Here is a 24,391-nt window from a genome sequence, read left to right as displayed (position 1 = left end):
CATGTCAGGCTCCTAGTCCATCTTCTGTTTCCCCCACACACACCAGGTCCTCCTAGTCTATCTTCTATCCCCCCCACCAGGTCCTCCTAGTCCATCTTCTGTTCTCCCCCGCACCAGGTCCTCCTAGTCCATCTTCTGTTCTCCCCCCCCCCCAGGCTCCTAGTCCATCTCTGTTCCCCGCCCCCCACCCTCGTAGTCCCCCAAGCCCAGGCCTGGGAACCTCAAACTCAGACTGTCTCTCCTGCCAAACCCAAGCGTCAGCATTTTTACTAACCAGTCAGCTGTAAGTTAGGTAGAGCAAGGTTTATGCAAGGACAGCTGTATGAAAGGACATGCTCTGCTGGGCAGCGGCCGGATCATGGGGAACAGTAATTAGCATTAGAGTACATAGCCCCAGACCAACTCCCAACAGCGTACACAACTGAAAATTATTGAATCAAGCAAAGCTTTAGTAATTTTACGTATTTCCACTTTGTTGGTAGGTATTTACTAATCCAGGCGTATGGTCCGTGCTTATAACCTGAGCACTCGGGAGACTGAGGCAGAGACTCATGGCCTACCTAGAATGACCCTGACACAAATAAAACAAAACAGAGCTTCCTTCTCTCCACTTACACTCTGTCTGAGCCACGAGGAGCTTTGTTACGGAGTTATTCCCATCCCACATGGAGGCAGGAAGGGACACACCATGACATCCTGGCTCCTGAGGGCTGCAGCGGGCCCAACCACAGCAGGCCACTTGCTCTGCTGCCTGTACCACCCTCAGCACACATTTCTTTTTTTTTTTTTTTCTTTTTTGTTTTGTTTTGTTTTGTTTTTTTGAGACAGGATTTCTCTGTGTAGCCTTGACTGTCGTAGACTCACTTTGTAGACCAGGCTGGCCTTGAACTCACAGTGATCCGCCTGCCTCTGCCTCCCGAGGGCTGGGATTAAAGGCGTGCGCCACCAGGCCCGGGCAGCACACATTTCTTGTTCCTCACATCTATCCTCGTTGAGTTTCTATTGCAACTTTGACTCCCAGCTCAACTCACCATTTAAGGTTTTACCTTAATTTTCAATGGTTACCGAACATAAGATGTAGCACATACTGCAGAGTGTTTATTTGGTACATGCCTACTTAATGTCCATTATTTGCCACCAGCCTGGACAGACTAGGGGGGCCCTACATATATTTTTTAAGATTTATGTATTCATTATTATGTATACAGTCCTCTGACTGCATGTACACCTGCAGGCCAGAGGAGGGCATCAGATCTCATCATAGATGGCTGTGAGCCACCATGTGGCTGCTGGGAATTGAACTCAGGACCTCTGGAAGAGCAGTCAGTGCTCTTAACCTCTGAGCCATCTCTCCAGCCCCATGACCCTAAATCTTAGCTGCACAAAAGCACAGTGTCCTCCCAGAGCAGGGACAGGAGAAGCCGAGCACGGAGGAGCTTTCTTCGGCCTAACACCCTTCTGATTTCACGTTTCAGGGACTACATTAGGTATGCATTATGTTCGCCTTTTAAGAATCGTTTAAGGCTCAGGAGGCAGAGGCAGGCGGATCGCCGTGAGTTCGAGGCCAGCCTGGTCTACAAAGTGAGTCCAGGACGGCCAAGGCTACACAGAGAGACCCTGTCTCGAAAAACCAAAAAAAAAAAAAAAAAAAAAAAGAATCATTTAAGGCTTTGGGAATACTTCAGCTTTGCACTTGGAAGTGAGGCCAGCAGCTGGTTATGCTGGGCCACATGCATGTAGGTCCTCAGGAGGCTAGGGAGGAGGATTTGCGTTCCAGGCCAGCCTGGGCTACACAGTGAGGTGAGGCTGTCTCAATAGAGTCCCAGCCCTGGCTGAGCCGTTCAGTGCTTGTGTTTTGTTAGGGGACCTGAAAACGCAGCTGTGTGCTTTCTGCACCGTCCCCAGCCCTGGCTGAGCCGTCCAGTGCTTGTGTTTTGTTAGGGGGGCCTGAAAACGCAGCTGTGTGCTTTCTGCACCGTCCCCAGCCCTGGCTGAGCCGTCCAGTGCTTGTGTTCTGTTAGGGGACCTGAAAACGCAGCTGTGTGCTTTCTGCACCGTCTCCAGCCCTGGCTGAGCCGTCCAGTGCTTGTGTTTTGTTAGGGGACCTGAAAACGCAGCTGTGTGCTTTCTGCACCGTCTCCAGCCCTGGCTGAGCCATCCAGTGCTTGTGTTTTGTTAGGGGACCTGAAAACGCAGCTGTGTGCTTTCTGCACCGTCTCCTTTCCCACGGTGCGGGCATAACTTGGCGTCCTTCTTCCCAGATGTACTCAGGGGCGTGGGACAGTCTGCCAGGCGTCGTGAAGTGTCAGATGGAACAAGCTCTGCATCTTGATTTTGGAACTGAGCTGGAGCCGAGGAAAGAAATTGTGCTATTTGATAAGCCGACCAGGGGGACAACTGTGCAGAAATTCAAAGAAATGGTGTACAGTCTCTTTAAGGTGAGTGTGTGCGCCCTACACCTCCAGTGTGAAGCTGTGTCTACAGAGGGCCTCGCCGGACCCTCTCACTCATTATATTGCTGACATTCTTTTTCCTCCACCATAGAGTCTACCTGGGGAAAATGATTCAGAGAAAGGGAAATCAGAGGATATTAACTTTTTTGTTTGTTTGTTTGTTTGTTTTCAAGACAGGGTTTCTCTATGTTATCTTGGCTGTCCTGGACTCACTTTGTAGACCAGGCTGGCCTCAAACTTGGATATTAACCTTCATGTTATTTTAAATGGCTATTAAAAGGACTGAGAGCTACTCGATAGCTGTACATTTTACACTCAGCTAATGCAGAGCCAGACACAGTGGTTTATACCTGTAATCACAGCTGCTTAGGAGACTGAAGCAGGGGAGCCGCCTCACGTTTGAGGCCAGTTGGGCTACATAGTGAGTTACAGGCCAGCCTGGGGTACAGTGTGAAGCCATGTGCATAAATAAATCAATAAATCTTATACTAAGAAAGTAAAATAAAATTGCATCCTTTCCTCTTATATGGGGGAACAAACCAAGGGCAGACCACTGAACTATATTCCAAGCCCTTATAGGGGGACCACTGAGCTATATTGCTAGCCTTTATACGGTGACCTCTGAACTTTATTCCTAGCCCTTATAGGGGACCACTAAACTACATCTCTACCCTTTTAAAATTTTTTTAGATTTATTATTATTTTTTACTTTATGTATATGAGTGCTAGGGCATCATATCACATACATTATAGATGGTTGTGAGCCACCATGTGGTTGCTGGGAATTGAACTCAGGACCGCTGGGACAGCAGACAGTGCTCTTACCTGCTGAGCCATCTCTCCAGGCCCCCTTTTAAATTTTTGTTTTTAAACTGATTTTGGAAATGGGCTAAATTGACCAGGCTGGCTTTGAATTGGTATCCTCCTGCCTCAGCCTTCTGAGTAGCCAGGATTACAGGTATGGACCATTACATTGGACTTGAAACTATTTAAATCTAAATAAATTCATGGTGGTGCAAATTTATAATCCCAGGATTTGGAAAAGCAGAGGCAAGAGAATCAGGGGTTCCAAGTCTGTTTGGGCTACCTTTGACCATCTCAAATCTAAACACACAGAAACAAAAATAGTAGTTAGAAGTAATTTGCGTCTCCTTCTAGGGAGATGGCTCAAGGCAGCCGCTTGCCACCAAGCCCCCCCCCCCCCCCCCGCCATACCCCACACGGTAGGGAGGGAACTGGTTCCCACAAGCTGTCCTCTAACTTCCACCCACATGCCAAGCTCATGCACGTGCCGCATGTGTGCTCAGGCGTGTACACACACGTATACAGACACTCAGTATCTGGGAGATACGGGTGGCATGACCTAGAACTGATCCTTTTCTGTAGGTGCCATTTGCTTTCTTCTGGACTAGGGGTTAAAGCCAGCACCTCACACGGTCTAGACCGGCCCTGAAGAGCTGCGGCCAGCCACCTCACACGGTCTAGACTGGCCCTGAAGAGCTGCGGCCAGCATGTTTTTAAGACTTGGATCTACTGGCTAAACTACAGCCTGGCCCTGAGTTTCCTTCTTTGTCTTGACAGGCAAAATTAGGTGACCAAGGAAACCTCTCTGAACTGGTCAACCTCATCTTGACGGTGGCCGATGGAGACCGAGACGGCCAAGTGTCCTTAGGAGAAGCCAAGTCAGCCTGGGCTCTCCTCCAGTTGAATGAGTTCCTCCTGATGGTGATACTCCAGGATAAAGAGCACACCCCCAAGCTGATGGGGTTCTGTGGAGACCTGTACGTCATGGAGAGTGTGGAGTACACCTCTCTGTACGGAGTGAGCCTCCCATGGGTCATGGAGCTGTTCATCCCGTCTGGATTCAGGAGGAGCGTGGACCAGTTGTTCACACCATCATGGCCCCGCAAGGCCAAGATCGCCATAGGACTTCTGGAGTTTGTGGAGGATGTCTTCCACGGCCCCTACGGGAACTTCCTCATGTGTGACACTAGTGCCAAAAACCTAGGCTATAATGACAAGTACGACTTGAAAATGGTGGATATGAGAAAAATTGTGCCAGAGACAAACCTAAAGGAACTTATTAAGGACCGCCACTGTGAGTCTGACCTGGACTGCGTCTATGGGACAGATTGTAGGACTAGCTGTGACCTGAGCACCATGAAGTGCACTTCAGAAGTAATACAGCCAAACTTGGCAAAAGCCTGTCAGTTACTCAAGGACTACCTACTGTACGGTGCTCCAAGCGAAATCCGGGAAGAATTAGAAAAGCAGCTTTACTCTTGTATTGCTCTCAAAGTTACAGCAAATCAAATGGAAATGGAACATTCTTTGATACTAAATAACTTAAAAACATTATTGTGGAAGAAAATTTCCTATACAAATGACTCTTAGATCACTTGGACTATTGCCACCAAGAATCTGGTCATGAAGGATGATTCTGAGCATTTGGAGTTGTGGCTTCTGTGCCTGGGGCCTTACGAAGCCATCATCTTAAATGCATGTTAATAGCGGCAGGGGTAGGGCCGAGATGCCCAAGACTCACCACTCCTGCCCTTTTAAGTTCCCAAGTACATTCACTGTTAACTATTTTGACTGAAAAAAAAAAATTTTAATGCTGTGAAAAAGCCTCATTCCATGAACAGTGAGCATCCTGTAAATGTTAGCCAATCCCATTGCTGGACATTGTTTGCACTGAAGCTGCTGTTTAAGTGAGAACATTTCTACATGAATTTACTAACATTTTAGCATGGTTTACACATTAACACAAATTAAGAACACCAAGCAGGTAAATTAAATGACTCCTTTATTAGAAAGTTGGGTTAGCAGCGTGGTTTATTGTATTAAACACTTTTAGCTTCAGCACATATCCCATTAACACGTAGTTACCAGTGTGACTAAAATTCGGGTGAACTTTCATTATCCTGACGATCTGATGGGTTCATCTTAGTATCATCCAGCCTACAGACACCTTAAGCTGGGGATTTGGTAAGCAGTAACTGTTTACCTACTGTAAGGCCGCAGTACCACTTTTAAGGCCGGGTGACCAAAACCCACACACAGTTGACAGACTGGTCTAAATCATGGAAGTTTTTGCTTCTTGTGGATGAAGGGCTGTTCCTTCAGAGACGTAAACGCCATCACCTCATACCTTCCTGTGTAAACCTAATGTGCAGGGTTTAATATTTGACCCTTTCAATATCTGAATAAAATGACACTGCCCTTTCTGCTCAAACTTAAATCTGAACTTCACTGCCATTCTCAAATCTTAAAGCCATGGGTTAGCACCAGTTGTCTGCCTTTTTTTGGTTTTTCTTTTTTTTTTTTTTTTTGGTTTTTCGAGACAGGGTTTCTCTGTGTAGCCTTGGCCATCATGGACTCGCTTTGTAGACCAGGCTGGCCTCGAACTCACAGCGATCCGCCTGCCTCTGCCTCCCGAGTGCTGGGATTAAAGGCGTGCGCCACCACGCCCGGCTTTTTTTTTGGTTTTTCAAGACAGGTTTCTCTCTGTAGCTTTGGCTGTCCTGGACTCGCTTTGTAAACCAGGCTGGCCTTGGAACTCAGGGAGATCCGCCTGCCTCTGCCTCCCGAGTGCTGGGATTAAAGGTGTGCGCCACCACGCCCAGCTCAGTTGTCTGCTTTCAAGGTTGACTTTGAGGAACTTTCTTCCCACTGACCGTCTGGCTGTAATAAATGGACGATGGAAGAACCATGTCCCATGGGCCCGCCGCTCACACATCCAGCAACCGAGGAATAACTCATTCCAGGATAGACTGGAATCCAAACAGTCATGACCTTCCAGAACCCACATAAAATGGCTTTTCTGGAAAAAACTAAGCTTATTTTGTGAGATGAAAAGATTCTCAGCCAGGTGTGGCAATACTTGCCCTGAAGGCCAGCAGAGGCAGGTGGGTCTGTGTTTCAGGCCAGCCAGGATAATACACAGTAAAACGCCTCTCTCAAAAAAAGGCAAAATAGAATTATCCATTCCTCTGCCTTCTTAAGTTCATGCTATTTCCTACAGTTTCATAAGTAACACTTTAACACAGAAATAGCTGCTTGGCCAATAAGTTTATTGTCTTTATGAAAAAAAACTCTAAAACTGCTTTAGCTCTCAGCAGCCCGCTCCTGAGCTCTGAGGAAGCTCGCTTTCTTTTGAGCAACCCGATCTTTCTTCTGGGCAAGGGACATTTTAGGACGGTTCCACCTAGGAAACAAAGTAAAGAATAAGAAAAGACAGGGTACGGTTCTCAAGGTCAACTGGAAAAAAAGACAAAGCCTCTGTAACTGGATAGAGTCTGAAAATCTTTTTCTGGAGACACGCTTTCTTATATATCCTTTAGGTAGCTTTGAACATCAGGCCAGTCATCAGGTGCCAACCTCCTGAGTGCCCTCAAGTTCTGAAACTGGGAACTAGACTGTTTTGCTTAGTCCATCCCAAACTCAAAAGGCAGTCTCAGCTGAGTACCATAGCTCTCCACTGCCAACTCCAGTGCTCACGACTGGAGAGTAGAGGCAGGATGAGTCCCAGGGCCTGTGCATCAGCCTTTCAAGTACAGAAGGCATGTCTCCTCTATGAGCAGCCAATAAAGCAAGCAGGACTGTCCTGGGACACAATGGGCACCTCAGTAACTTCCGAGGTGGGTGCATTGCTATCACCATACTTGCTCTAGCAAACCTGGTTCCCTTAGCTTCTGCCACATTATGCAGAGCTAGTGATCGAGTTTGCACAACTGCACAGAACTCTGAAGAAGCAGGCAGTGCAGGAATGCCCACCCCGCACCCCTGCCTCCTTCCAACACACCTCTTCTTCTTCACCCCGCACCCCTGCCTCCTTCCTACACACCTCTTCTTCTTCACTTCTCTCTTGGGCTTCTTCTCATAGACTGGATTCTCTCGGATAGCAGCATGAGCTTTCTTGTACATCTCCTCCATCTGGAACAAAGCAAAGCAAACAGTATTTGCCTTCACTTCATGTGCCCAGGAAGGCACAGTACTCTACTACCTGCTCTCACAGGAACTCAACCAAGCCAATGCCGTCTGCTTAAGCCCCAGAGTGTAACCCACCTTTTCCTCACAACATCTCAGCATCTATGAGAACCTTCTGTATGTACTCTTAAGGAAGGCAGTCATGCTGGAGTCCATAGCAAACTTATTTTTGTAGACCACTGTACTCTACAGCCTACTGCCTGACCTAATTAAATTCTTTCAAGAGATGGTGCATGCCCAAACCAAAAGATACAAACAATACAGGGATAAGAAAAACACACTGACCAAGGACACAGAGAAGGGATACCCCACCAAATCTGGCACCACCAATTTCTTTTTTCACCCCATATATCCCACTATCATTGCCAATTTTAGTACGTGGCAGCTAGTATGGTCTCGAGAACTGAAAAGGCCTTGAAGTCTTCTAGAACCCCAAACGTTACCTATTTGATTAAAGTTCTTTGCTGGAAACTTGACTCTAAAGCCTGATGAAGCTGCTGGGAGAAGGGATTACACCTGTAACCCCAGCACTCGGGAGACAGATGCAGACTACAAGTGAGCCCAGAACAGCCAGCACTCCACACAAAAACCCTGCCTTGTCAAACACCCAAATTAAGGTTGTAACCCTGAATGCCTAGTATTAACTGCACTCCCTAAAGTAGGGGTGCTCAAGAACAGGGATGCGAGGCATGGTGGAGCATGCCGTTAATCCCAGCACTCTCGGGAGGGAGTTCAAGGCTAGCCTGGTCTACAAAGTGAGTCTAGGACAGCCAAAGGGCTGCACAGTGAAGCCCTGTCTTGACCCCGCCCCCAAAAGGAACAGGGATGCAAGAACTTGATCCCGTCGTTTTTTATTAGATGACTGTAACCCAGCTTTCTAAACCGACTCATTTCAACATGGAGAAGGTGGAAGAGAGGAAACATGCTTTGTAGACCCCACTATTTCAATTCACTCCCAATCCCAGAGACCAAGTGGAGATTGCCTCAGTCTCTCAAGGGTTGGGATAGGCATGTCCTAGGCCTTGTTATCCCAGCACTCAGGAAGACAGAATTTCAAGGGAAACCTAGCCGTGCTGACATCCCACCTCACAAAACAAATTACCCTCTCCGGCCTGTCAGCCCCACTGTGGCAAGTCTCTCAAAGTTAAACAATACATAGACGAAGGCACAGATTTATGTAAGGAGCATTCAGCAGGTCCATGAGAGTGTAAGCTCAGGGCTGAACATGTCTGCTTAGCCCGCAGGGAACTCCCTACAAGATAAGCATTAGCGAAGGAGAAGCAGGTGAGGCCACAGGAAGCACCTGAAGCGCAGGCAATACAAAGGGCGCACAAGGCCCGGAAGGAAGCAGGAAGCAGTCTACAGCACCATTGCTCCATGCACAAAGACCACAATTCTAACAGCTCTGTGCTAAGTGCCGGGCTCCGGGCTCACTGAAGTTTCAGAATGATGGTCTTCAATTACTTCAGCGTCTTAACAGGGATCATGAACCTTAAGAGCTGGTAGATTTCTATTACCAAACTCATTTTAGATGCAATTCCTTCCCCATCCCTACTTTTGCACACAACCTGCACAGCTTCCTAGGATTTTTTTCAATAAAGTGCGTTGTATTACTCTCTAGACAAATCCAGGGGAATGTGAAGCCCAGTCTACCCACCCCCAGGAAACTGGGCAGCAGTGGCATACACTTTTAATCCCAGCACAGGCACCTGAATCTGGGTTCAAGGCCAGCCTGGTCTACAAATGAGTCTGTCAGGGCTACACAGAGAAACCAAACAAAAAGTTAGCCTGTGGTAGAGTGCTGTTATGCTCTTCCAAAGGACCCAGGTTCAATTCCTAGCACCCACAACTGTGTGTAACTCTAGTTCCAAGGGATCTGATAACTTCACAATAATGCACATAAAATAAAAATAAATTAACAAGCTTGCCTTTCCAAAAAAGCAGGACTGTTTTGGGACACAATGGGCACCTCAGTAGCTTCTGAGGTGAGTACATTGCATCACCACACTTGCTCTAGCAAACCTGGTTCCCTTAGCTGCTGCCACATTATGCAGAGCTAGTGATCGAGTTTGCACAACTGCACAGAACCATGATGAAGCGGGCAGTGCAGCAACCGTCCCTGCCACACCTGCTTGTATCCAAGGCTTTAAATGCTAGGTGCCAACCCACACCAGCAACTAAGGATCCTTTCCTGCCTGCCCAACATGCAAATTTTACTCAAGGCAGCAGGGCTTAGGAGCCAGCTTTATCTGCCTACACAGCAGCATTCAGTCTTCCATTCTGGAACTGAAATAGACCTATGTAAGACTATAACCACTGAGCTGGAGAGGTGGCTCAGAGGTTAAGGGCACGGACTGCTCCTCCAGCAGTCCTGAGTTCAATCACACGGTGGCTCACAACCATCTATAATGAGATCTAGTGCCTTCTTGTGGCGGGCAGGTGCACATGGGAGCAGAATACTATATAAACAGAGCCGGGCGTGGTGGCGCACGCCTTTAATCCCAGCACTCGGGAGGCAGAGGCAGGCGGATCGCTGTGAGTTCGAGGCCAGCCTGGTCTACAAAGTGAGTCCAGGATGGCCAAGGCTACACAGAGAAACCCTGTCTCGAAAAACAAACAAACAAACAAACAAACAAACAAAAAAAACCAAAAAACTGTATAAATAAATAAATCTTAAAAGACTATGACCACTAAAACAAGTGTTTCTAAGAGTGAACAGATGTTCAGGTAAATCTTTACCATGTCTGGAGCGATGTTGTTCTTTATGTACTGAGAGAACTGTTTCTTGTATGCATCTTCATCTTCCTCCATTAGGTATCGCATGTAGTCTGCAACGTTCTGGCCCATGATGTGCTTCCGATGCACTTCTGCATTGAACTCCTTGCTTTCAGAGTCATAACCGGGGAATCGTTTGGTACTAAAAGGAAGATTTTCACATTTGAGTGCACAGACACATCACTACACACTCAGAAACTCACTTCAGGAGCTGCCATCAGTCCCGTCTTGAAACAACTGTTGCATCATGTGCAATCGAAGGACCAACTACTAATTGCTCAGTCAGTGAGTGTCATCACCAGCAGCTCCTTTCTGAATTCCACAAGATAAAGAATGCCACAAACACATTTGCTTTCCCCTGCCCAGGGTGGTCTCAGACTCCTGCTTGACTCCCCCAAAGCTTCCACACAGGCAGATTGGCACTGGTGCTTTTTAGCACAGGAAGCAGAAAACTCACCCCCCAAACCCTCATGTGTCTGGGTAGTAGCTAGGGTAATAGTACTGGTGCTTACTCTAAAATCACAATCAATGAGGCTAGTCAAGGAAAAATTTATGGTTGGATTAATCTTAGATTTAACAAGAAATACACTAACTCCGAGGAATTACAAGTTAATTTACTTAGTTTCCAAGAATATCCAGCAATCTTATTGTCTGAAAGCTTAGAAATCCCAAGCTTTTGTCTCTAAATGTTTTATCCTAGAATCGTACGTTTGCTATGGTGGTGGCCGGAAGATCAGTACCCGAGCTCTGGGCGGCTCTGGCTAGGGAGCCTGTGTCTTTGACTCCTGCAGGTTGCCATTCCTCCCTGTTCTCGGGCTCCTGTGCAGGAACCAGGAGTAGGCACTGAGTGTCTGCCATAGTCTAGCCAGTAACAGACAGGAAATACCAGGGTCAAGGCAGAAACCTCGACTGCTACTTCTTACCTATGAGGGATAGACAAGCCTCCATCCACAGCTCCCTTCAGGGCCCCAAAAACTTTGTTGCCAGTTGTAGTCCGGGCAAGACCTGCATCCAGATAGCAAGTGAAGGCACCAGGCTGACCGTCAATGCTTTCCACATTGTACTCATCTCCCGTCACCTGCACCTGGCCTTCGTAGATCTTGTCCATGCCAAACCTATGGAGAAGCTAGGAACAGAAGTCAACACAGAAGTGTGTCAGCACACCCAAACCACGCTGAAGCTAACTCACTCATGTCACAGCACAGAAGTGTGTCAGCACACCCAAACCACGCTGACGCTAACTCACTCACGCCACAATTTGACCCTCACACTTTTCAGGTTTATGCAGGTGCTTGGGCCTTTGCTGCCTAACCATTCTCACCAGCGACTTCCCAAATTCAAGACTTAAAAACTAAGTTCTGGGCTGGCAAGCTGGCTTAGCCAGTAAAGGTGCTTTGCCACCAAACCTGTGGGTCTAAGTCCCATCCCTGGGACACATGTGGTGGAAGAGAACCACTCACTCACATCAGTTCTTAACAGCATCAGACAGTTCAAAATGCCCAAATCACAGAAGTCTAGAGATTAATGACAGTAAGGCATAAAGCCCCACCACTGAAACAGTAAGACAAACTGCTTCCCGGACGGACAAACCCATGTGTCCTCCTGAGGACCTCATGTACATACCCTGCGGGCCAGCAGCAGGCCAGTGCAGTAGGCTGCGGCATAGTTTGTCAGGCCAACTTTCACACCGTACTTGGGCAGCTCATGTGCATACGCTGCGCAGACTATCATGTCCCCTTCTATACGGGCGTACGCAATCTATAGTGAGAGAAAAACCAGGTCATTATTTGTTGCTTCCACTGCTTTATGTGTCCCACATAAAGTGCTTTTTTAACAGGGCAATTCAATGAACATTCACCTGTATGGGTGTCAACTAACAACAGCTTAGCAAAACACACACTACGGCTGAAATACATACAGCATGTTAGAACTTAATTATAATTATACAACAGGCCTAAGACTTTTTTTTTTTTTTTGGTTTTTCGAGACAGGGTTTCTCTGTGTAGCCTTGGCCATCCTGGACTTACTTTGTAGACCAGGCTGGCCTCGAACTCACAGCGATCCGCCTGCCTCTGCCTCCCAAGTGCTGGGATTAAAGGCGTGCGCCACCACGCCCGGCTTAGGCCTAAGACATTTAAGGTGGGTTGAGCTGGCAAAATCATAGGTACTTTTCAAAGTCAGCCACCAAGAAACTGGGCAGGGGGACATAGTCAAATGGTGTCTGAGCTCAAAGGTACACTGCAAGACTGTTTAAAAGAGTCAGACATGGAGGCAACCATCTTTAATATATGAGCAGAAGCAGGAAGACCAAGGTCAGCATGGTCTATCTACAAAGAGAATTCCAGGTCAGCCTAGGGCATACAGTGGGACCCCATCTCCATAAATCAATAACCAAGAAAAGCAAAATCATGCCAAAAACTCAAAAAGACAATCGGGCAGTGGCACTGCACTGGCAAAGACAGGCAAATCCTTGTAAATTCAAGACCAGCCTAGGTTACAGACCCTGTCTCAAACACCCCAAAGTCAAGTCAACAGGAAAATACCATCTATTTAAAATATCTTTTGAGCTAAATCCAAATGTTTTAGACAGTTCGTGCTTAAGTTATCAGAACACAATATAACTGCCTTCATAGTTAAAAAACTTACACAGGAAGCGAGTGCACCCCTCCCCCAGCAGCCTCCAGCTATCCACCCTCCTAAACTGGACCTGTTCTGAACACAGCAACCACCACTTTAAAAAACCTACTTCACGCCGGGCGTGGTGGCGCATGCCTTTAATCCCAGCACTCGGGAGGCAGAGGCAGGCGGATCGCTGTGAGTTCGAGGCCAGCCCTGGTCTACAAAGTGAGTCCAGGATGGCCAAGGCTACACAGAGAGACCCTGTCTCGAGGAAAAAAAAAAAAAAACAACCTACTTCACAGTAAACAGAAACACTAAGCTCGTTTTTCAATGAGGCGCTCGGTATGTAGCACAGGTGATAATCCACCCACCACTATCACCCTTTAAAGATTTGCAGCCTTGCTGGCGCGGTGGCCCACACCTTTAATCCCAGCAGTCGGGAGGAAGACACAGGCGGATCTGAGTTCGAAGCCAGCCTGGCGAGACTGGCAGCCCTCTGGTCCGTAAGTGGCACATGAGCGCATACAGCAAGATCCAGAAGTCGGTACAGTAACTGGGAAGTGATTCGCTCACACAAACCGGTTTCCCAGCCCTTCTTTCCTCCCAAACTGGAAATTAAAACTGGGTAAGAATTTCCAAACCTGGCCAAAACTAGTAATTTAAGCCTCAACTTTAGGCCTACTACTGCAAAATAAATAAATAAATACATAAATAAATAAATAAATAAATAAATAAAATAAAAATAAATAAAAAATAGAAACCCCAAACACCTCTCCAGCAAGGTGACTGAAGGACGTGGGGTCCAAGCACACACCGCCCAGGTGCAGAGCTCCACTCACCTGGCAGATGATGTCTCTGTTGGTGACCCGGACTATCATCCTGTACTTGGGTGTGTTGTACTTATTTTTGTCCTGGATCACCAGTCGTTTCCGGGCGTAGTAGTCAGTTTTACCCTCTCGCCGCCTTCGGAATCTCACTTGGTACCTCTTAAAGTAGGCCTTATTCTTGACGACCTTCACGAACCCCTTTAGAGGGAAGAGGAGGAGGAAAGCGTTACCGCACTGCATGTTTCACTCGGTGGCTTCCCCCCCTTTTTGAGACAAGCCGTCACTATGTATCCCTAGTAAGACCTCGAATCCGACAGCGGCCGAGTTAATGGGGCAGGGAGCACCACGTCCGCCCCTGTAACAATATAACACCCCAGCTGCGGGGCGCATCATCACAGCCTCGGTGCACGCCGAGGGGAAGCCAGGACCCACGCGAGCGCGCGCGGCGGCTGCGTTCACCCCGTGCTCAGCCCACGCTGCAGACCTCCCTCCCCGGGTGGGGGAGACTCGCGTCCTCCCTGCCGCCCTGCGAGCCGCACCCCTCCCGGTGGGCACGGGCTCCCTCCCGGGGGGGGTGGGCACCCCAGGACCCTCGCGCGCCCGTGTGTGTGTCCGTGTCCACGGCCGCGCAGCCCCTCCCCCCCACGCCCGGCTCGCATCCCGGCAGCCATTAAGGCCACGTTAGGAGCGGCGGACGCGAGCCGGGGGAATCGAGCGCCATCGGCGCCCCGGGCGCGTCTGCGGGCGTCCTCGGGAGGAGGGGGAGCCCCCCACGTCCACGCGCGGCCCCGAGGCCCAGGTGCCCACTCACCATCCTGCCGAATACACAACCCCGCAACCGCGGCTCCACGCAGACCTGCAGGCCCGGCCGCGCTAAGGGGGGGAAAAAGACCGGAGCGCCGTGCGCATGCGCAGTATGTAGCACCGCCGGCACGCAAGCGACGCAGGGAAGAGGGCGGACAGAGGGTCTACGGTGCGTGGCGTTTCGCCCCCTGCTGGCCGGAGGGTGAATAATGTCAGGTTTTTGTCTCAATTCACGGACACGATTGGTGGCAAGAAAAGGGAATACAGCCTTTGCTTTTTTTTTTTTTTTTTTTCTAGGGCGTTTTAATTGTTTTCTTTCTTTCTTTTTTCTTTTCTTTTCTTTTCTTTTTTTTTTTTTTTGGTGTTTTTCAAGACAGGGTTTCTTTGTGTATTCCTGGCTGTCCTGGGCTCACAGAGATTTGCCTGCCTCTGCCTCCTGGACTGTTGGGATTGTAGGCGTGTGCCACTGCTCCCCGGCTGCTAGGATTTTTTTGGGGGGGCGGGGGGCTGGGGGGAGTGTTTTGAGACAGGGTTTCTCTGTGTAGCCTTGGCTGTCCTGGACTCACTTTGTAGACCAGGCTGGCCTCGAACTCACAGCGATCTGCCTGCCTCTGCCTCCCGAGTGCTGGGATTAAAGGTGTGCGCCACCATGCCCAGCTGCTGGGAGGTTTTTAATCACAATTTTTCTAAGCAGGAGGAGGTGTGCTAAAATCATGTCTTCTCCGTGACTTGACTCAGCTAAATTCCCTGCACACAGGGCCGCCAGGACGCTCAGCCTGACAGCCTCCAGCCTGAGTCAGGAGAAACCCCTCTGCCTTTGCATAGCATCTTGGCATCTGCTTCAAGTGTACTTTTTATTCTCCAGCACTTCTCAGAATGCCGACCTCCAGTAAGTTCTTAGTGGCCTATTACATGTTAAAACAAACAAAACCCACTGCACTTTCCTGTTGCCTGACGTCTCCACTGTGCCCCAGATTCCTGATGCTGTCATCCTTTTTCTCTACCTCCATCACTCTTGGCTTTCTTTCTTTCTTTCTTTCTTTCTTTCTTTCTTTCTTTCTTCTTTTTTCCCTTTCTTTTCGAGACAGTTTCTCTGTGTAGCCCTTGCTGCCTTGGAACTCGCTCTGTAGACCAGGCTGGCCTCGAACTTGGAGTGGCCACCTGCTTTTGCCTCCGGAGTGCTGGAGTGCGCCACCACACCCGGCTCACGCTTAGCTTATTTAAGTCCCTTTCCTCGAGAGTTTTCTTGGTAGAGCTGGATGTGCAGTTTAATGCTGCAGCCCAACACTTAGGGTTAGGGAGAGGGAAGAGGATCAGGAAGTGCAACGTTAGCCTGGTCTACCTAGTGAACTGAAAGCTAGCCTGGTCTACCTAGTGAACTGAAAGCTAGCCTGGGTTGCTTGGTACCTGAGGTAAAAAATGAATGCAATCAATTATTTAAACACAGGAAAAGAGCGATTATGAGGCCGATAGCATTATAAACTCAATGAGAATGCAATTTGAAAATTGCTTCTTGGGGCTGGAGAGATGGCTCAGAGGTTAAGAGCACTGGCTGCTCTTACAGAGGTCCTGAGTTCAATTCCCCACAACCATCTATAATGAGATCTGGTGCCCTCTTCTGGTGGGGAGGCACACATGCAGACAGAGCATTGTAACATAATAAATATTAAAAAAAAAAAAAGAAAGAAAGAAAGAAAAAGAAAAGAAAATAAAATTGCTTCCTGAACTAATTTTATGTGCTCAATTATTTTTAGCAATAGTAGCTTATGACTTATCCTATTCTGATTTTGCAGGGGTGATGGATCACCTGCAAAATCAGAATTTTAGCCAGACATTGTGGCGCACGCCTTTAATTCCACCACTCCAGAGGCAGAGGAAGGTGGAGCTCTGTAAATTTGAGGACAGCCAGATCTACAAGTTAGTCCAGGATAGCCAGGGCTGTTACACAGAGAAACCCTGTCTCAAAAAAAAAATAAATAAATAAGTAAACAAACAAAAACCAACTTTATCATGCATGGTGGTTTGCAATTCCATAAAGTAGTAAACCATCAGCTTTATTCATGAAGAGCTTCGGTAAAACAGGATTGACCAGACCACACCCACGCCACAGCACTTCCATCTCATTCTTTCTGCCAATGGGTTGGTCAGTGTGAGTTCTGAAAGCCACACACACTCAATATAATATATATATATACTATATGTAATATATCTAGGTATACATAGATATATAGATACACATGAATTAATTAATGTGCATGTATATATGTAGGTAAACACAATATATAATATATTTATAATAGAAAATATTTATAATAATATATCTATCTGTCTGTCTATCTATCTATCTAGATCTCATTTTAATTTTCCAAAGATGCTAAAAGGAGCCCTTCTTTTTTCAAATTATTTTGTAGGGGGCGGGCCATGTGTGCCACAGCAAGTATGTGGAAGTCAGAAGACACAACTTGCAAGATGCAATTATCTCCTTCCACAGAGTTCTGCTGATTGAATCCGGGTCATTCATCAGGCTGAGGGTGGCAAACGTGTCTGTCTGCTGAGCCGCCTCGGCCCTGTCCTCAGCTAAGACAGGTGCTCAGTGTGCAGCTCACGACCCTTTTGCTCTGCCTAAGCCCTGAGCCACAGGTGCCCACTACCACGCCCGACTAAACTTAATTCCTTTTAAAACTCAGATCTGTTTGGGATTTGAACACTTGTACTAACATAATCCAAGCAAGCAATATCACACACAGGTAGATATCATTAACTCAAAATGCATTTTTTTCCTGCTGGGTGTGGTGGCGCACGCCTTTAATCCCAGCACTTGGGAGGCAGAGGCAGGTGGATCGCTGTGAGTTTGAGGCCAGCCTGGTCTACAAAGTGACTCCAGGACAGCCAAGGCTACACAGAGAAACCCTGTCTCTAAAAAAAAAGTTTTTATTTGCTTACTTTATAGCCCTATGGAATCCTCTTCCCTCTTCTTCTCCCACCCCCTCCTCCTTTCCCCTTCTCCTTAAAGAAGGAAGCCTCCTCTGTTCCAGCGCCCCCCACCCCCCACCCCCTGCACCAAGTCCCATTGCACTAAATTGCACTAAGCGCACCCTCTCCCACCGAGGCCGAAGAAGTCCAGCTAGGGGAGAGTCATCCAAAATCAGGCAACAGAGTTCACGGCAGAGACAACCCGGCTCCACTTGCTAGGGGACCCACATGAAGACCAAGCCGCTCGTCAGTTACACACGTGTCAGGGGCCTAGGTCCAGGCCATGCGTGTTCTTTGGTGCTTGAGTCTCTGTGAGCCCACATGGCTCCAGGTTAGTTGACTCTGTGGGTCTTCTTGTCCCCTCTGGGTGGTGTCCCTCTTCCACAAGACTCCCCAAGCTCTGTCTAACATTTGGCTGTGGGTCTCAGCATCTGTTTCTCTCTGCTGCTGGGTGGAGCCTCTCAGAGGCCCATTGTGCTAGGCTCCTGTCTGTAAGCATAGTGGAGCATCAGTGAGAGTGTTGGCGCCCAATACTTTCTTACAGCCTTTGTGTGCGCCCACCTACACAACACTGTCACATTTAAGCTTAAGCTAATTAGTAAGGCTCAAATAAACAGCAAATTAATCTTCTCAGAAAGGTGAATTTTGAGGCCGGTCGTGGTCGTGCATGCCTTTAATCCCAGCACTCAGGAGGCAGGCAGATCTCTGTGAGTTCGAGGCCAGCCTGGTCTACAAAAGCGAGTCCAGGACAGCCAAGGCTACACAGAGAAACCCTGTCTCCAAAAACCAAGAAAAAAAAAAAAAAAAAAAAGTAAAAACAAGCAAACCAACCAAAGTGCGTTGTGCTACTTAGACATGACACTTTGTTATTTAAGAATCTCATGGGGCTGGGCGTGGTGGTGGCCCACACCTTTAATCCCAACACTCAGAGGCAGAGGCACTTGGATCTCTGTGAGTTCAAGGCCAGCCTGGTCTACAAAGTGAGTCCAGGACAGCCAAGGGTACACAGAGAAACTCTCTCTTGAAAAACAAAAACAACAAAAAAAAAAATATTACTCAAGTGCTGCTGCATTCAAAAGCCGTTTTTCAAATGTCAACAACATCAGAAACCAAAGTCTTCATGACCTTCAAACACAATTGCCTTCTGTTTTGAGGGCACAGCACAAGAAATTTGCATTAGCATTTTCCTCTGTTTTAGAAGGTGTCAACTCCTGGTAAATGCTTGGAGTTTCTGGCTCACAGTGTATTCAGTGACAGGGTGGCCATAGTCACGTGTTGCTTTTGTTTTGTAGTAACCATACATTATTTAATAGTGGGGATTTTCTTTATATTTGTTTATTTGTATGCCTTTGTAAGGTGCAAGGCTGGAACAAGATGCTTTCTTCTGCCTGGATCAAAGGGAGGTTCTTCCTGGAAACTTCCTGTGCAGGCCTCAGTCAGCTGGGCTTTCACTGGCTTCTACTGATCTATTCTTTTTTTTTTTTTTTTTTTTTTTTTTTGGCTTTTTGGCTTTTTGGTTTTTTGAGACGGGGTTTCTCTGTGTAGCCTTGGCCATCCTGGACTCCACTGATCTATTCTTGGTAGTAGACATTTTGGTTTCTTTAAGAACTCAGCTATGGCTGGGTGTGGTGGCCTAGGCCTTTAATCCTAGTGTTTGGGAGGCAGAGACAGGTGGATCTCTGTGAGTTCAAGGCCGGCCTGGTCTACAAAGTGAGTCCATGACAGCCAGGGCTGTTACATAGAGAACCCCTGTCTCAAACAACAACAAAAGACCCTCAAAAACAAAAACAAATCTCAGTTATGTACCTGGGCACAGTGGCACTTGGGAGGCTGAGGCAGTTTCAGGACAGCCTGGTCTACAAAGTGAGTCCAGGACAGCCAAGGCTACACAGAGAAACCCTGTCTTGAAACAAAACCAAACCAAACAACACCACCAAAATAATAATAATAATAATAATAATAATAATAATAATAATAATAATAATAACCACTTCAGTTGTGCTATGTAAACAGGTTTTTGTTTTAATCCCAAGAGTAGGATATGGAGTCGCTTTTAGTTTGTCCACAGCTGGAAATCCCCTTGTGTGGCTGCGGAGGAATGTGGTCTTTGCCAGGTGCAGTTAGTGAAATTCTGAGGACTCTGGGAGAGTATAAGTGCCGGAGCCCAGAGAGAGGGAAGGGGCTTCAAGGAGACAGATGGAGGAGGAAGAAGGCTGCTTGTTCATCCTGCTGTGTTTGCCGTTTGCTGTTGCTGGACTGATGGACATCCTGACGACCGAGAGTGGTATTTTCCAAAAAAACCCGATGACCCTACCCAGCCGGAACTAGGTCTAAAGAGGTCAGCGTCCCTTGTCCCTTCTAAACTTTTTTCTCTCCTACCTAGATTGAGGGGGTATTTTTAAAGGGAGGTAGAAGCATAAGGAACCCCAAATAAAATAGAGATAAAATTAGAGATTGCTGATTCTTTTATTTTGTTTTTTTGTTTTGTTTTGTTTTTTGATTTTCAAGATAGGGTTTCTCTGTGTGGCCTTGGCTGTCCTGGAGTCACTTTGTAGACCAGGCTGTCCTGAAACTCACAGAGATCCCCCTGCCTCTGCCTCCCGAGTGCTGGGATTAAAGGTGTGCGCCACCACGCCTGGCTCGAGATTGCTGATTCTACACCTGTCTTTCTACTGGAAATTTAAATAGAGTACATTTTTCCTGGAATCAGCAAAAGTGATGATAGTCTAATCTTGAGATTCTTCAAGGATTCCATTTTATTTGTTGTTTGTGTATTTAAGTGTGCACGCATGTGTTCTATGGCACATATGTATGGAAGTCTCACCACAACTTATGGTTTCCTCTTTCCACTATATGGGTACCAAGGACTGAACAGAGCCATCAGGCTCAGTGGTAGGCACCTCTACCTTCTGAGCCATCTCAGCAGCCCCCATTAGAATACATGCCTAATAACAGCCTTCATAAATCCTTTCGAGAATCCATCTGTCAAATTACAGTGATAGTATCTGCCTTTTCTTTCCATTACTAGGGCATATGGGAACTAAGATCTATGCACACATTCACCAAGATCTTTGGGAGAAACAGCACAGAGTGTTAATTCTTTCTTGAGCATATTAAAACAAGTGTAACTTTGTCAAGAAAATATTCCACACACAAAAGTCTAATTCTGAGTTACAGAAATAAGCAGCAGGGGACTCCCATGTTGAGTCATTCATTTGTACGTGAAGTCAGCATCCTGGGACGCCTGTCTTTGAAGGAGTCTTTTGATTGATCTTGGAATGCAAGGAAGAATTCAGAAGCTCTGATGCAGGACACAGGACAAACACATAAACTGTACTTGATAAAGAGCCAGTGACGCAGACACATTAAGAGCCATAGTTGAGATGCCTTTTTCTGACATTCTATGTTCATGTACTATGTACTTAATGCAACATGAACATACAAACAACTTGGTACTCTGCTGTTTTTGTCAAAGGCTGGTGTATGCTGAACAAGCACATTACACACTCACAGACAGACAGACAGACACACACACACACACAAACCTCCAGCCATTGCTGTTGCTTTTTAGATAAAGTCTTTTGGTTTTTTCGGGGGAGTGGTTCTTTGTTTTTTTGTTTGTTTTGTTTTTTGTTCTTGTGTTTTGAGACAGGGTTTCTCTGTGTAGCCTTGGCCATCCTGGACTTGCTTTGTAGACCAGGCTGGCCTCGAACTCACAGCGATCCACCTGCCTCTGCCTCCCGAGTGCTGGGATTAAAGGCGTGCGCCACCACGCCCGGCTTTTGTTTGTTTTTCAAGACAGAGTCTCTCTGTGTAACCTTGGCTGTCCTGTACTCGCTTTGTAGAATAGGCTGGCCTCGAACTCACAGCGATCCACCTGCCTCTGCCTCCCAAGTGCTGGGATTAAAGGCGTGTGCCACCACATCTGGCTTATGGGTTGTTTTAAGACAAGATTTAGAATGACATTTGTAATGAAGGATGAGCTTGAGTTTCTGCTCCTCCTGTTTCTGCCACCTAAATGCTAGGATTATTGGCATTTCTAGTTTATGAGATGCCGGGGTGTTGTGGGAGAGATACAGCACAAACAAACCTAACCGAACGGAACAGAGTAACTGCTGGAAGGGGTTTGTTTGTTTGTTTGTTTGGTTGGTTGGTTGGTTTTTTGAGACAGGGTCTTTCTGTGTTAGCCTTGCTGCTGGAAAGTTTATGTCAACTCACTTAACCCAGAGTCACCAGAAAGGAGGGATCCTTGACTGAGGAAACGCCTCCAGAAGACTGGGCTGCAAGCAAGATTGCAAAGCATTTTTTCTTTTCTTTTCTTTTTATAATTTTTTCGAAACAGATTTCTCTGTGTTATCTTGGCTGTCCTGGACTCGCTCTGTAGGCCAGGCTGGCCTCGAACTCACAGTGATCCACCTGCCTCTGGCAAAGCATTTTCTTAACTAGTGATTGCTGGCCTCCTCATTGTGGGTAGTACCACCCTGGGGTGGTGGTGTTAGGTGCTATAAGAAAGCAGACTGTCTGGGCGGTGATGCGCACGCCCTTAGTCCCAGCACTCAGGAGGCAGAGGCAGGCGGAGCTCTGTGAGTTCGAGGCCAGCCTGGTCTACAAAGCAAGTCTAGGACAGTCAAGGCTATAGACAGAAACTCTGTCTTAAAAAAAGAAAAGAAAAAAGGAAGGAAGGAAGGAAGGAAGAATGTTGAGCCAGCCAGTAAGCAGCATCCTTCATGGCTTCTGCATCAGCTCCTGCCTCCAGGTTCCTGCCCTGCTTGAGTTCCTACCCTGACTTCCTTTCACGATGAACAGCAATATAGAAGTGTAAACCAAGTCAGCTCAATGTGCTCAAAAAACGAAGAGTTGTGGACCTGCTGGCTAGTTATGTCCCAGAGAATGAGGCGCTGATGCAGTGGGATGGATGTTTCGCTTGTGCGACCCCCTGGCTATGCTGACTGCTCACCATGCTGGCAAGATGCATCTGTCTCGTCTGAAGCTTTTCTATGGCAAAAAGCAGTCAGGCAAGGGAACAGAGCGAAGTCCAAGACAGCAGAATGAATTGAAGACAGAAAGCAAAACTGAGGCTCTTTTGCTAACCCAGACCCGACTAATCAATCACCCAGAGTGCTCTACACAGAGCTCCCCACTGGAACAGTTGCTGCCTCAGGAAGCACAGACCCAAAACCCCAGCTGCCTTGGTCTCCAATTCTCCTTTGCCAGCGCCAGTGGTCTGACTCCAGAGTTAGCAACCCGGGCCTAGGGCAGGATCCCCATGCCAAAGGGTCAACAGGGTGCCTGGCTTCTGCACCCACGAGCAGGTCCTGGACCATCCATTATTTTACCCTCCGCAACTCTGGGTGGGTCCCAGATGGAACAAGGTCGATGAATAAAAGCTGAAAATGTTGAATCTGACTCTGACCCCGCCCCAATCTTCCCCTTTCCCCATTTGTTTCACAAATAAATCTACAGTCGGGGGTCCTGGGAGCACACTGGGGGGGGGGGGAGTGTAAACCAAATAAAAGCTTTTCACACCAAGCTGCTTTTGGTCAGTGTTTGACTAAAGTCAAACTTGCTGAACCAATGAGTTGTCCTGGAATTACTAACAGGAATATCGGTGAGGGGCTACTTATCAGGAGCAGAGACAGCTGGAAAGCATCTACTTTGCCAGGCTGTGGTGGCGCACGCTTTTGATCCCAGCACTCTGGAGGCAGAGGCAGGTGGACTGATGTGAAATCGCGGCCAGCCTGTTCTACAAAACCAGTCCAGGACAGCCAAGGCTACACAGAGAAACCCTGTCTTAAAAAACAAAACACACACACACACACACACACACACACACACACACACACACACACACACTACACCTGTAAGCTCATTTGCTGCTGTTTCTCTGCCTGAGTCAGAAAGCAGCCACTTTAACTTTTCTTTCCTAGTTAATTAAAGGTATCACAGTGAAAGCAGGTGTTTGGGTGTGGTTTGTCCCAAAGGGACACCCTGCTGTGCAGGAGTCCCCTTCCGTCTAAACCAGGCTGGCCAGAGACTCATTATCTATCTTAGAATGAATTTGAACTTGAGATAGTCTTGCCTTAGCCTACCAAGTGGAGCATATAAGTTTTACATGTCTGAGTGTTTGCCTGCATGTATGTCTATGTACCACATGTTTGCCCTAAACTGCTCAGAGGAGAGCACTGATGCCCCCGGATTGGAGTTTACAAACAGCTCTGCAGGGTCCTGTGAATGATGGGCCTCAAACCAGGAGCCTCCTGCTGTGCAACAGTTTCTTTTTTCTTTTTTTCTTTTTTTTTTTTTTTTTGGTTTTTCGAGACAGGGTTTCTCTGTGTAGCCTTGGCCATCCTGGACTCACTTTGTAGACCAGGCTGGCCTCAAACTCACAGTGATCCGCCTGCCTCTGCCTCCCGAGTACTGGGATTAAAGGCGTGCGCCACCACGCCGGGCTCAACAGTTTCTTTGACATCGACACATTCCATCCCTCAGGAAAGCTCCTAAAGCAGGAGAGTAAACTCGAAATAGTTCCAGGAAGTTCCTGAAACCAACCAGATTCGCTAGTTAGCCTTGCCAAAGTAAACAGTAAAAGCTGAGAGCCTCTCTCGGACTAAGTTAGAAGCATTATTGTAAAGAAGAGAAAAGCTGCAAAGAAGACACAGAGGACAGACCACCTGTCTGGAAGAATCAATCAGCAGCAGAAGCAGCAAAAGCAGAAGAGGCAGCAAAATCAGCAGCAGCAGCAGCAGCAGCAGAAGGCAGCCAAGCTGCCTGGAAGAGGTTTAGGCCAGCTGAGGCACCTAGAAAGGACACTTTCTAACCTGGAGAGCTACCAGCAGGCTTTGCAGTAGGCTCCGATGTTGGGGGATGGTCTGATGCATTTTGATCAGACCTGACAGGATTCATGCCTTGAGCATGCTGAGACGCTGACACCCTGCATCCTTCATGTTCCAG

The 24,391-nt window shown here is 47.5% G+C and overlaps 2 protein-coding genes, 3 non-coding genes and 1 pseudogene across 6 annotated transcripts in view; 2 read left to right on the top strand and 4 right to left on the bottom strand.

Annotated features, from left to right (window-relative positions):
* The window catches only part of Dipk1a (divergent protein kinase domain 1A), a 64,648-nt gene extending 59,691 nt beyond the window's left edge, over positions 1-4,957 (top strand). For both annotated transcript variants that reach the window (XM_051170313.1, XM_051170314.1), the window contains exons 4-5: positions 2,262-2,438; positions 4,035-4,957. In XM_051170313.1, the coding sequence (XP_051026270.1) occupies positions 2,262-2,438; positions 4,035-4,847 (990 nt within the window). In that variant the 3' untranslated portion in view covers positions 4,848-4,957. The remainder of the gene's footprint in view (positions 1-2,261; positions 2,439-4,034) is intronic.
* A 1,558-nt stretch (positions 4,958-6,515) lies between these two features.
* Positions 6,516-15,477, bottom strand: Rpl5 (ribosomal protein L5). The gene is made up of 8 exons (XM_051170568.1): positions 15,408-15,477; positions 14,475-14,536; positions 13,676-13,861; positions 11,841-11,975; positions 11,141-11,343; positions 10,182-10,359; positions 7,300-7,388; positions 6,516-6,660 (listed from the first exon to the last, which is right to left on the bottom strand). Exons 1-8 carry the CDS (start codon positions 15,475-15,477, stop codon positions 6,561-6,563), a joined length of 1,023 nt encoding a protein of 340 aa, XP_051026525.1. The 3' UTR covers positions 6,516-6,560.
* LOC127211112 (small nucleolar RNA SNORA66) lies at positions 7,053-7,184 on the bottom strand. Its single transcript, XR_007833389.1, has one exon. It is a non-coding gene; the product is annotated as a small nucleolar RNA SNORA66 (small nucleolar RNA).
* On the bottom strand, positions 9,387-9,517 carry LOC127211111 (small nucleolar RNA SNORA66). Its single transcript, XR_007833388.1, has one exon. It is a non-coding gene; the product is annotated as a small nucleolar RNA SNORA66 (small nucleolar RNA).
* Positions 10,428-10,520, bottom strand: LOC127211110 (small nucleolar RNA SNORD21). The gene has a single exon (XR_007833387.1). It is a non-coding gene; the product is annotated as a small nucleolar RNA SNORD21 (small nucleolar RNA).
* Positions 15,478-19,636: 4,159 nt separating the features above from the next.
* On the top strand, positions 19,637-22,895 carry LOC127210823 (sodium channel modifier 1-like; annotated as a pseudogene).
* Positions 22,896-24,391: the final 1,496 nt, after the last annotated feature.

The sequence above is a fragment of the Acomys russatus genome, chromosome 28, assembly GCF_903995435.1.
Source record: "Acomys russatus chromosome 28, mAcoRus1.1, whole genome shotgun sequence".
Taxonomy (NCBI): Eukaryota; Metazoa; Chordata; class Mammalia; order Rodentia; family Muridae; genus Acomys; species Acomys russatus.
This window is presented reverse-complemented; position numbering and strand designations above follow the sequence as displayed.

Coding starts and splice junctions, on each gene's coding strand:
- Rpl5 (XM_051170568.1), bottom strand. CDS start 15,477: ATGGAGGTAGAGAAAAAGGATGACAGCATCAGGAATCTGGGGCACAGT. Junction 14,537..15,407: donor AGACGTCAGGCAACAGGAAA/GTGCAGTGGGTT, acceptor TCCCCCCCTTAG/CGCGGCCGGGCCTGCAGGTC. Junction 10,360..11,140: donor GGCTTGTCTATCCCTCATAG/GTAAGAAGTAGC, acceptor TCTTCCTTTTAG/TACCAAACGATTCCCCGGTT.